The 12,619-nt window shown below is 40.9% G+C and overlaps 1 protein-coding gene across 1 annotated transcript in view; it reads right to left on the minus strand.

Annotated features, from left to right (window-relative positions):
- Window positions 1-12,619, minus strand: part of LOC117402159 (adhesion G protein-coupled receptor L1-like) — a 267,345-nt gene that overhangs the window by 124,191 nt on the left and 130,535 nt on the right. Inside the window, exon 4 of the mRNA XM_059006982.1 lies at window positions 1,103-1,212. Within this exon, the coding sequence (XP_058862965.1) occupies window positions 1,103-1,212 (110 nt within the window). The remainder of the gene's footprint in view (window positions 1-1,102; window positions 1,213-12,619) is intronic.

Consider the following 12,619-nt stretch of genomic DNA (forward strand, 5'->3'; position numbering starts at 1 on the left):
TCACGGGGAGAAAGGAGCCGTAGCTTTTTACTGTTAGCACAGTGAACTGGGTCTGTGTGCTAACACTAGACAAATACCCTTCCAACATTTTCACATCAGAAATTCAGCGATCTGAATTCTTACTTGGGGGTACTTGTTCCATCAATCTGGCCAGTGCTATATCTTTAACATGTTTTTTTGTTTCTTTCTTTTTTTTACAGATATTACATTTCTGGAATGAGGAAATCAAATGTGTGTGTGTGTGTGTGTGTGTGTGTGTGTGTGTGTGTGTGTGGGGGGGGGGGGGGGTATTCGAAGAGAGAATAAATACATTTTTGTAAAACACTGTGGTGTCAATTTGATTGAAACAGTGAAACAGTGTATTATAAATAATGGAGAGCTGTTCAGTCAATCAGAAAGCTCATACATCAACCTACACATGGTTGGCTATAATGTTCATGTACAATGCTAGGGAAGTTCTTTATACCTGTCACAGGGATACCTCGTATTTCTTAAGCAGCATCGTGTCTCTTGCGTTCTTTGTAGTTAGTTGCAAAACTTCAAACGATCGGCTAGCGACATGCATTAACATAATTTATGTTATGTTGCTACAAAAGAAAGTTGTATTAAGAAAATGGTTTAAAAAGCACAGAACTTAGTTTCAAAACTTTTTTTTTTAATTGTAAGATCTTGCCTTTTTGATTTCTTCTATTTCAAGTCTAGCTGTTCTTGAATAACGTAAAAGTGTCAAGAGAAGTCTGATATTTCTGTTCTCCTGTTAGTATTTCTGGTAACAAATTGTCACGCTGAGAATGTTATTGTCTTTGTTTTCAATTGTGGTTGCTACAAATAGGGTCAGATGACTTGACCATGGCATCTTTTAGTTTTAATACAGATTATGTAACAGCCGTGGCAAATTAGATATGGTACAGCACAGGCCGTTTGATAACCTTTCAGTTTTCTTTTGGTGTATCTTTATTTGCTATTCTTTCTGTGAAAATGTTGCGAAGCTCCGGAGCTCTGCACTGCTAATGGAGAGTTGAAGAGTTAAATCATTAGCGTTTGGTGGCAGGTTGTTTAAAATCTTCTTGTTTGGGATTGGTAAGTGTGCAGTGGTACTCACTGTAAGGAACGCACTCATACTGGATCTCTAGGTATTTGTAGGTACCCGGGCAGGGGTCAGGGAAGACATCGGAGCCAGCCACCACCACGCACTGTGTCCGGTTGTTGCACCTAAAGGATTCAAGAAAGAAAAGAAAAACACTGAAATCATTTGACTACCATTTTTAGATGTAAAAATGCCCAATTGGAAATGTAACCATTGCATAGAAACATAGGAATATGTATAAAATGGGGAGGATGTCATTCACCCATCAATGCTCATCCAGTTCCTGCTGGTAAAAACTTGGCACTGCAGCCCCCGGGCCTGGTTTCTGTGTTACTGATTTTAGGATTTTAAAGACTTCAATCAAGCCCCCCTTAATTCTGTTTTGTATTTTATATATAGCCTTTCACGTACAAACATCACAAAGCACTGTACAGTTCAATAAAAGATACATAACAGATATTACAATTAAACAATGTAAACATTAGGGAATACAAGTGTATAAAAGTGTGTTTTAAGACATGATTTAAAAATATCCAGAGTCTCAGTCTTTGATCACCCCAGGAAGAGCATTCCACAATCTTTGTGCATAACTGCAGAATGCCAGGTCACCCACTGAACATAGCCTTGTTTTTGGAATAATTAAAAGACCAGAGTCCATTGACCGCAAATTCCGTGATGGAACATAGTTGTGTACCAAATCTTTTAAATAGCATGGAGCCAATCCATTTAGGGCCTTATAGGTCATTAGCAGAATTTTATATTCATTGCTTTATACCGTGGGATTAGTCAGGAGGATTGGAGATCAACAGGCTACCTCAGTTCCCACTGTCAGGCCCGTCACCTCTTTTCTCCCTATTTTCCTCCCTAACCCCCTGACCAAAGCAACACTCCCTGTGGGTCACCAGCCAGGATCCCCTGCACTCCTAGCAGCTGTGCTTTTACAAGGTAACGACTGGAAGACACCGCACATACATCTTGAAATAATTCAAATACTTAGAGAATTCATTCCAAAACACATGAACATGATTCTGAGGTCTTTAAAGTCTATTTTTGTCCCAGCAAATGTGTGCTTGTTAAAGAACAGTAACTCTAAATAATATACAATCAGTTCTAATTTTTACTTAGCAATTTGAACCTGAATTTAAGTAATTCTTAGTAATGTTTATTTAATTTCAACCAAAAAATGAACTGAAAGAAATTAAAATTAATTCCCAGTAGTTCCATGTAATTTGTAGTGTATCTCAGGCATTTCCTGTAATTCTTTTAGTCGGTGCATGTTTTGTTTGTTTTTGGAAGCGTATGTTGTCCTATAACCAGCACAGTATTATATTGACATGTCTGTGCTGTATCTGCCTGCGTTGCTTTGGCACAGTATTATATTGACATGTCTGTGCTGTATCTGCCTGCGTTGCTTTGGCACAGTATTATATTGACATGTCTGTGCTGTATCTGCCTGCGTTGCTTTAGCACAGTATTATATTGGCATGTCTGTGCTGTATCTGCCTGCGTTGCTTTAGCACAGTATTATATTGGCATGTCTGTGCTGTATCTGCCTGCGTTGCTTTAGCACAGTATTATATTGGCATGTCTGTGCTGTATCTGCCTGTGTTGCTTCAGCACAGTATTATATTGACATGTCTGTGCTGTATCTGCCTGCGTTGCTTTAGCACAGTATTATATTGACATGTCTGTGCTGTATCTGCCTGCGTTGCTTTAGCACAGTATTATATTGACATGTCTGTGCTGTATCTGCCTGCGTTGCTTTAGCACAGTATTATATTGACATGTCTGTGCTGTATCTGCCTGCATTGCTTTAGCACAGTATTATATTGACATGTCTGTGCTGTATCTGCCTGCGTTGCTTTAGCACAGTACTATACTGACATGTCTGTACTGTATCTCCTGGCTGGCCTTCCTGCCTATGTAACCCATCCGCTCCAGCTCATCCAAAATCTCTTCTGCTCGCCTTGTCTTTTCCCTTCCTTGTTTCTCCCACGCTACACCACTGCTCCTCTCTCTGCACTGGCTCTCTATCGCTACTCGCATCCAATTCAAAACTCTCGCATTCGCCTATCACTGTCTTGACCTTTCTCCAATCTCCAGACTATCATTTCTCCCTACACCTCCTCTCCACCGGCAGACTAGCTGTACCCCCCTTCCGGTCCCCCGCCTCCAGATGCCGCTCCTTCTCCACCCTTGCCCCTCAGTGGTGGAACAACCTACCCATGGCTATCAGGACTGCTCAGTCCCTGACCACCTTCCGGCGCCTCCAAGACACACCTGTTCAGACAGCATTTGTAAACATTACAACTCTTAACCATACTCGACTATATGGCGCCCAATTTTACCAGTACTTGTATCAGTTTGTACTTGCACTGAACTGCTCCATACTTTGCCGCATTCAACTACTGCTCCTAACTATAACTACTTATTGTATCTTGTATTTGATTTTACTCTTATAGGTAACCGTACTTACGTTTTTTGTAGTTGCTCTTACTTACTACGTGCTCTTACTGGACTTTACTCACATAAGCAAATATTACTATAAGTTATAAGTGCTCTTAGTCGAACTTGTCTTTCATAGTTGCTCTTATCTGTATTATGATATACTCTGTAAACGTAATATTTTATAATGTAATAATTTGTAATATGATATTTTATAATTAGGGCTTCTGTTTTTCAGGTTTTATTAATTGTATTTTTTGGTGCTTATTTTTAGCTATTTTTGAGTTTTATGTAAATCATTTTTTTTCAGGGTTTTCGTTTATTTATTTATTTATTTATTTATTTATTTAATATAAATACACTCGTTGCCAATTATTATTTTTTTTTATTGTTTTCTCCCCAATTTGGAAATGGCCAATTATTTTTAGGCTCAGCTCACCGCTACCATCCCTGCGCTGACTCAGGATGACGAAGACGAACACACACTGTCCTCCGAAGCGTGTGCTGTCAGCCGACCGCTTTTTTTCACACTGCGGACTCACCATGCAGCCACCCAAGAGCTACAGCGTCGGAGGACAACGCAGCTCTCGGGCAGCTTACAGGCAAGCCCCCAGGCGCCCGGCCAGACTACAGGGAGCGCTGGTGCGCGGTGAGCCGAGGACACCCTGGCCGACCTAACCTTCCCCACCCCGGGCGACGCTCGGCCAATTGAGCGCTGCCCCCTGGAAGCTCCCGTCCTCAGTCAGCAAAAGAATAGCCTGGACTCGAACTCGCGACGTCTAGACTATAGAGCGAATCCTGCACTCCCCGTGGAGCGCCTTTACTGGATGTGCCACTCGGGAGCCCTTTGTTTTTGATATACTGTATGAAATGAGTGTTTTCGGTTACTTTCCAAAATGCTTGAGTGTTTTTTTTTGTGTTAAAATATATAGTAGTAACTCGATAGTACTTGCACACTTAAGTTGTACCTTCTTTCCTTTGCTGTCTTCCACAAACAGAATCCCTATGGTCATGGGCACGGACACATTCTTCTGGGGTTTTTGTGTTTTTGGGCATTTTTGTACATTTCGCCACAATTCTGTTTTAAATCCTCCCTATTTTAACTGTAATACAGCTTTAAATCCTGTAACAAGCCTCCATCCTGATTATAATCTTGTTTTAAATCTCGCAAGCGGAGGCTCCAATAGAAATGTAAGAATGTGCTGTCACTCAGTAGTTGGGGCGGGTTTAAAGTATTCAGAACTAATCAATGATAGATACAAGTCAGGAAGGCGAGACATTGCCCAGCAGCAAAATGTATTTATTATTATTTTTGTAGTTGGTTTTATTTTTTTTAATTGAAAAAGGGTAAAGTCAACGTGAATGGATTAACCATTTCCATAGTTTTTACAATGTTTCCCGGTGTTTATTGGCTATCCACCGATTTCATTTTTTTTGTATCAGGGGTGTTTTATCGGGTTTTATCGGTTAAAACTGAAAATCAGAAGCCCTACTTATATTGTGATACTTTGTACTGTGATATTTTGTAACAATTGTAAGTAACCCTGCAAAAGGGTGTCTGCTAAGAAATAAATAATAATAATAATAATAAGCACAGTATTATATTGACATGTCTGTGCTGTATCTGCCTGCATTGCTTTAGCACAGTATTATATTGACATGTCTGTGCTGTATCTGCCTGCGTTGCTTCAGCACAGTATTATATTGACATGTCTGTGCTGTATCTGCCTGCGTTGCTTTAGCACAGTATTATATTGACATGTCTGTGCTGTATCTGCCTGCGTTGCTTTAGCACAGTATTATATTGACATGTCTGTGCTGTATCTGCCTGCGTTGCTTCAGCACAGTATTATATTGACATGTCTGTGCTGTATCTGCCTGCATTGCTTTAGCACAGTATTATATTGACATGTCTGTGCTGTATCTGCCTGCGTTGCTTTAGCACAGTATTATATTGGCATGTCTGTGCTGTATCTGCCTGCGTTGCTTTAGCACAGTATTATATTGACATGTCTGTGCTGTATCTGCCTGCAGTTTACTTCAGCACAGTATTATATTGACATGTCTGTGCTGTATTATTATTATTATTATTATTTATTTCTTAGCAGACGCCCTTATCCAGGGCGACTTACAATTGTTACAAGATATCACATTATACATTATTTCACATTATACAGATATCACATTATTTTTACATACAATTACCCATTTATACAGTTGGGTTTTTAATGGAGCAATCTAGGTAAAGTACCTTGCTCAAGGGTACAACAGCAGTGTCCCCCACTGGGGATTGAACCCACAACCCTCTGGGCAAGAGTCCAGAGCCCTAACCACTACTCCACAATGCTGCTGTATCTGCCTGTGTTGCTTCAGCACAGTATTATATTGACATGTCTGTGCTGTATCTGCCAGCATTGTTTTAGCACAGTATTATATTGACATGTCTGTGCTGTATCTGCCTGCGTTGCTTCAGCACAGTATTATATTGACATGTCTGTGCTGTATCTGCCTGCGTTGCTTTAGCACAGTATTATATTGACATGTCTGTGCTGTATCTGCCTGCGTTGCTTTAGCACAGTATTATATTGACATGTCTGTGCTGTATCTGCCTGCGTTGCTTTAGCACAGTATTATATTGACATGTCTGTGCTGTATCTGCCTGCGTTGCTTTAGCACAGTATTATATTGACATGTCTGTGCTGTATCTGCCTGCGTTGCTTTAGCACAGTATTATATTGACATGTCTGTGCTGTATCTGCCTGCAGTTTACTTCCAGACTGTCTTCACTTGGCTAATTAGTTCTTCCCAAGGCCTGAGATGTGATTTTTTCTTCTTTCTAGATCATCTATTCTCTTTCTTCCTTTCTTTTTATTGCAGCTTTTCTTTCTTATACACCCCCTCTGGCTGTTCAATCAAATCATCACACCCAGAGCCTGCCCTGACCTACCCCCCTTCTCTCTCCACACACACATACGAACTCTCACACGCACACACACACACAGACACACACCCTTGAGTATCAGAATCTGCCTGAGGTACTGAGCACAGACAAGAGCTTAAAGCAGGCTAGGAGGGAGGTGGGGATGAGAGAAAAAAGCAAGAGAGGAGTAAGGGGAGAGGCAGAGAGAAGAGGGAGCAAGGGAGATGAGAAAGAGTGTCAGAGAAGGGAAATAGGGGGACAGATATAGGCAGGGGTTAATTTTTAAACAAAAAGGTACCAGATCCTATAATTAAGGAAGAGGGATAGCCTAATGTACTGACCTTGTTTTACAGCAGCTTCCATATCTGCTTCAAGTTTTCATCAGCTTGCGGGTTTCGTGTCTTACTGTTGGTGTCGGCAGCTGCATGCTGACCCTTCTCTAGCCGTGCTTTAACATGATCTTTACGTTTGAACAACACCGGGGGGGGGGGGGGGGGGGGGCACTAATCTGATGAACAGAGAAACGTTGTTCTTAAGAGCGCGAGTTTCTTTTGGTGTTTCGTGTTTCGTATCTTTTGGTGTTTCGTTGCATTCTAAAATATATTGTAACTTAAACTTCTGTCATTCAATTAATAGAATAGGAAATCTTTTTTTTTATATTACACGTTTTGCAACCAAAAATGTTTTCTTTCTTTCTTTCTTTCTTTCTTTCTTTCTTTCTTTCTTTTTGCACATGGTTCAACATTTGAAAACTGTTTAATTCTCGTGTGTCACCCCTGGATATAGGAGATGAGAAGAGGAAGGGGGTGGGGGTGGGGGGCAAAGGGAGGGGTTCAAGAGAGAAATAGGAAAGAAATTAAAAGAGATAGGAAAAAAATCACAAGATGAAAAAAGGGAGAGATGAAGGAGCAGGGGAGAGAGAAGGAAGGCAAGGAAGGAAATAGGTGAGAGATAGAAAGGAAAGAAAAAGAGAGAAGGGAAATGGAGAAGGGGGAGCGGTACACAAAAGATGAGAGAAGAGACAGGCAGAGAACGAAGGAGAGCGAGGGCAGTAACGGAAAAGCTAAATTGCAAAGAAATTGCTGGATCGCCTAAGTGAAAATGGGAGAGGCAGTTGTTACAGCACACAGCCGTGCACACACACACACACTCACACATACACAGCCCCCAGGGTAAAGGGCTCTAGTCAGAGAGATTGCGTCTTGATTAATGGCAAGGATACAAGCAGGGGGCCTCGCTTCACAGCTCTGAAGACAGAAGAAAAGGAAAAACAAACACACGCACTCACACTGTGTGGTTTATAAAAGAGATTAGCAGCTGTTTCTACATCAAATATACTGACCTAAAAAGAGCTAGGGAAGAAAGCTTAGAAAGGTACAAAGACCACTTACTTGTGTTTAGGGTCACACTAATACAATATATCGATTAGTTGTGGTATCAATATTGACAATCATTGTACAGTTCATATTTTGAATATCAGGATGTATTTAAAAAATAACTAATACTATATATATATATATATATATATATATATATATATATATATATATATATATATATATATATACAGACGTGCTCAAATTTGTTGGTACCCCTCCACAAAAAACGAAGAATGCACAATTTTCTCTGAAATAACTTGAAACTGACAAAAGTAATTGGCATCCACCATTGTTTATTCCATATTTAATAGAAATCGGACTTTGCTTTTGATTTTTTATTCAACATAATATTGTAAATAATAAAACAAATGAAAATGGCATGGACAAAAATGATGGGACTGCTAACCTAATATTTTGTTGCACAACCTTTAGAGGCAATCACTGCAATCAAACGTTTTCTGTAGCTCTCAATGAGACTTCTGCACCTGTTAACAGGTAGTTTGGCCCACTCTTCCTGAGCAAACTGCTCCAGCTGTCTCAGGTTTGATGGGTGCCTTCTCCAGACTGCAAGTTTCAGCTCTTTCCATAGATGTTCGATAGGATTCAGATCAGGACTCATAGAAGGCCACTTCAGAATAGTCCAATGTTTTGTTCTTATCCATTCTTGGGTGCTTTTAGCTGTGTGTTTTGGGTCATTATCCTGTTGGAGGACCCATGACCTGCGACTGAGACAGAGCTTTCTGACACTGGGCAGTACGTTTTGCTCCAGAATGCCTTGATAGTCTTGAGATTTCATTGTGCCCTGCACAGATTCAAGGCACCCTGTGCCAGGCGCAGCAAAGCAGCCCCAAAACATAACCGAGCCTCCTCCATGTTTCACTGTAGGTATGGTGTTCTTTTCTTTGAAAGCTTCATTTTTTCGTCTGTGAACATAGAGCTGATGTGACTTGCCAAAAAGCTCCAGTTTTGACTCATCTGTCCAAAGGACATTCTCCCAGAAAGATTGTGGCTTGTCAATATGCATTTTAGCAAATTCCAGTCTGGCTTTTTTATGTTTTTCTTTCAAAAGTGGAGTCCTCCTGGGTCTTCTTCCATGGAGCCCACTTTCGCTCAAAAAGCGACGGATGGTGCGATCAGAAACTGACGTACCTTCACCTTGGAGTTCAGCTTGTATCTCTTTGGCAGTTATCCTTGGTTCTTTTTCTACCATTCGCACTATCCTTCTGTTCAATCTGGGGTCGATTTTCCTCTTGCGGCCGCGCCCAGGGAGGTTGGCTACAGTTCCATGGACCTTAACCCTTTGCAGTCCATTGTCGGACTGGGTCCGACATTGCAATTATTCCTCACAGGTCCTTTGTAATAATAATTGATAATAGTGATAGTTACATCAGGATATGATTAAATAGTGATAGTTACATCAGGATGTGATTAAATACAAAGTACTACAGGTTAAACACTTGGCAGATTACAGTATTCTGAAGTACAGGATTAAATGCAGTAAAATAGGGGGCAGATAAGAGCAAAATAAAGCACATTTACATGAAGGGTGATAGTGTCCCAGGATACAAACAGAGGAGTTCTACAGGTGCTCTTTGAAGAGGTGAGTCTTAAGGAGGCGCCGGAATGTGGTCAGGGACTGGGCAGTCCTGACATCTGTAGGAAGGTCATTCCACCACTGCGGAGCAAGGGTGGAGAAGGAGCGGGCTCTGGAGGCAGGGGAGCGTAGCGGAGGTAGAGCTAGTCTTCTAGTGCAGGCGGAGCGGAGAGGTCGAGTGGGGGTGTAGGGAGAGATGAGGGTCTGGAGGTAGCTGGGTGCAGTCTGGTCAAGGCATCTGTAGGCTAGTACAAGAGTCTTGAACTGGGTGCGAGCGGTGATCGGGAGCCAGTGGAGCGAGCGGAGTAGTGGAGTAGCGTGGGCGAAGCGAGGCAGAGAGAACACCAGGCGGGCAGCAGAGTTCTGGATGAGCTGGAGCGGACGGGTGGCGGACGCAGGGAGGCCAGCCAGGAGGGAGTTGCAGTAGTCTAGGCGGGAGAGTACCAGGGCCTGGACCAGGAGCTGGGTAGCATATATTGTAGCGATCTTGGTTCCCGCAGGCAGGTGCATCACAGAGGGCGAGGCAATCCACACACAGGTGGAGGGCGGGCGCGAACCCGGAACCTCTCGCACCAAAGTATAGCGCCGATATCGCTGTAAAAAAAGAGCCGGCTCCTTTGCAAGGAGCGTATATCGGGCTTATGTCTTCTGTGTGTGATTACGTCACCTACCAGCCCTACTGCTGCCTTCCTCCGTGCACGCTACAATATAAATATATATAGATATATATATAGATAGATCTGAACAGTCTGACCAAAAACTGAATATGTCGTCAGCAGGGTCAGGGCTAAACAAAAGTGGAGAGGAAACAAAAAGCAGAATAAAAGACGCTGGTTTTACAAAGTTATGAATATCACCACATAATCAAAGTCTAGCCTTAAAAAAAGCCTCTTAATTGGATTCTTCCAGCCGTTTGTCAATCACATCTTCTGCTCGCCTCCCTCTGTTGTGTCACACAAAGCACCGAAGCTGGGAGGACCTTTTTCTACTGTGCCTTCCTTTGTGTGCTTTTTATATCTTCACTGTCAGAATGGAGACAGAGACTGAAAATATAAGAAAGACGTAGTTTCTACTGACAGCCTGGAGCACGTTTTTTTTTTTTTTTTTTGTTGCTAACACGTGTATTGAATTTCCTGGCTCTAGTCTGCAAACAATCCTCAGGGAAAATCAATTAATCTGGACTATTTGAAACAGGCCTTAATTTTGCAGTGCATGGAGATGAGAGCATACTTTGGGGGTTTTAGTATAGTTATGGGTTGGCTTATTCTGGGTTTAATATACTTATAACCCAGGGCTGTCCTGCGGATGGCTTTTGATGCATGTATGGCTCATGACTAGTTTGATTTAGTCATATTTGGCTACTGTACTAAAGACGTTAAAGTAGCATGCAGGAGATGCTGGTTTTTTTTGTTAAAATACAGACAACAGTGAACGAGCGTGTGACAAGCCACAAAATGGATTTTGCATGTGGACATAACTATTGCTGCACTGAAGATCAATACAATAAAAAAAATCTCTCTCTCTCTCTCTCTCTCTCTCTCTCTCTCTCTCTCTCTCTATATATATATATATATATATATATATATATCATTTTTTAAACATATAACCTTGATATTTTGCCTTGTGGCAAAACAAGAAATTGAAACTAAAATCGAGAAATACCACCCACCACTGGGACAAAAAAATGGATTTTATAGCCATATATATCCATGTTACAAAAAAACATTGTGATTTACTATAATAAAAATGAGCCTGTTTTGTATATACAGAGACAGCTGTTCTTGAACAAGTCATCATGACTTCTTCACTTCAGGGTTGTAATAGACAGGCATGGTCGATACAAACCTGTGGACCTACAGGTTGGTTGATAGAGCATTTAACAGCACCTGGGAAGCCATCCAGATTGCATCAACCACCTATCTGTGGTTAATTTATTTATTTATTGAATTTATATTGTGCTTTTTATACAAAAGTATCGCAAAGCACTGTACAGTACATAGCAGAAGAAAAGAACAATCCACAATACATTTGTATAGCATGTCACACATACAACTGCCACAATCAGACCATTTCAATAACAGATTTAAATAACAGTATACACATAATACAAAAGCAGCAATTTTAAAGCTACATTAAAACCCACTAAGATAGAAAGCTATTTTATAAAAGTGAGTTTTTAGTCTTGACTTGAAAACTGTAATGGTCTCAGCTTCCCTGACAAACAAAGGCAGAGCATTCCATAATATAGGAGCTCTTCAAGAAAAAGCCCTACCTCCCATGTTGCTTTTATTGACCCTAGTAATAACCAGCAGCCCTGCATCCTGGTAAACTATGATAAATGCATGGTATAACCAATGGAAAAGCATGGGGGGGGGGGGGGGGGGGGGTTGCAGAGTTACTGCGGTAAACTTTTAGAGGGGTTTTACAGTGGTGATTGATTTATAAAAATTAATATAATAATAATAATAATAGGACACATATATTAGAATATAATAATTTTCTGCTGATATAATAAGTGAACGTGTCCCAGTTCATTCCCGCTCCCCTTCAATGAGTGGTTAGAATTGATTTGAAAGGCTTGGTTAGCACTCCTTTTTGAGGTGTATACAGTAGCAGCAGAGATGTACCTGTTTGGTTCCCTTACTCGTGTTTTGGAAAGCAGGTTTCAAGGGAGAGGAAGCTAGTGTCTCTACGGCTGAACCACCAGTGGGGAATGTCAACAAACAGACTACAAACAAACTGCTCAACACTGCTGCTGCCTGGTTAATGAACAAATACAGCAAGCACCCAGGACAGTCTGATGTGGTGTACATGTTAATATAATTGGGTGTGAAACTGCAAATGTAGAAATATCATATCTGACATGAGAAAAGTGTGTTCCGTTAAGGATGTGCTTCTTATCTTGTGTAGAGATCCCATCCTGTCAACACTTCGAAAGTAATCAATAGAAGTTCCAGAGCTCAAGCTTTGTTCTTTTAATAATTAGAAGTTTCACAGCTCAAGCGTTGTTCTTTTAATAAATAGAAGTTTCACAGCTCAAGCGTTGTTCTTTTAATAATTAGAAATTTCACAGCTCAAGCGTTGTTCTTTTAATAAATAGAAGTTTCACAGCTCAAGAATTGTTCTTTTAATAAATAGAAATTCCAGAGCTCAAGATTTGTTCTTTTGTGATTTATAAAGAATTCATTATTATA

This window comes from Acipenser ruthenus, chromosome 34, assembly GCF_902713425.1.
Source record: "Acipenser ruthenus chromosome 34, fAciRut3.2 maternal haplotype, whole genome shotgun sequence".
NCBI lineage: Eukaryota > Metazoa > Chordata > Actinopteri > Acipenseriformes > Acipenseridae > Acipenser > Acipenser ruthenus.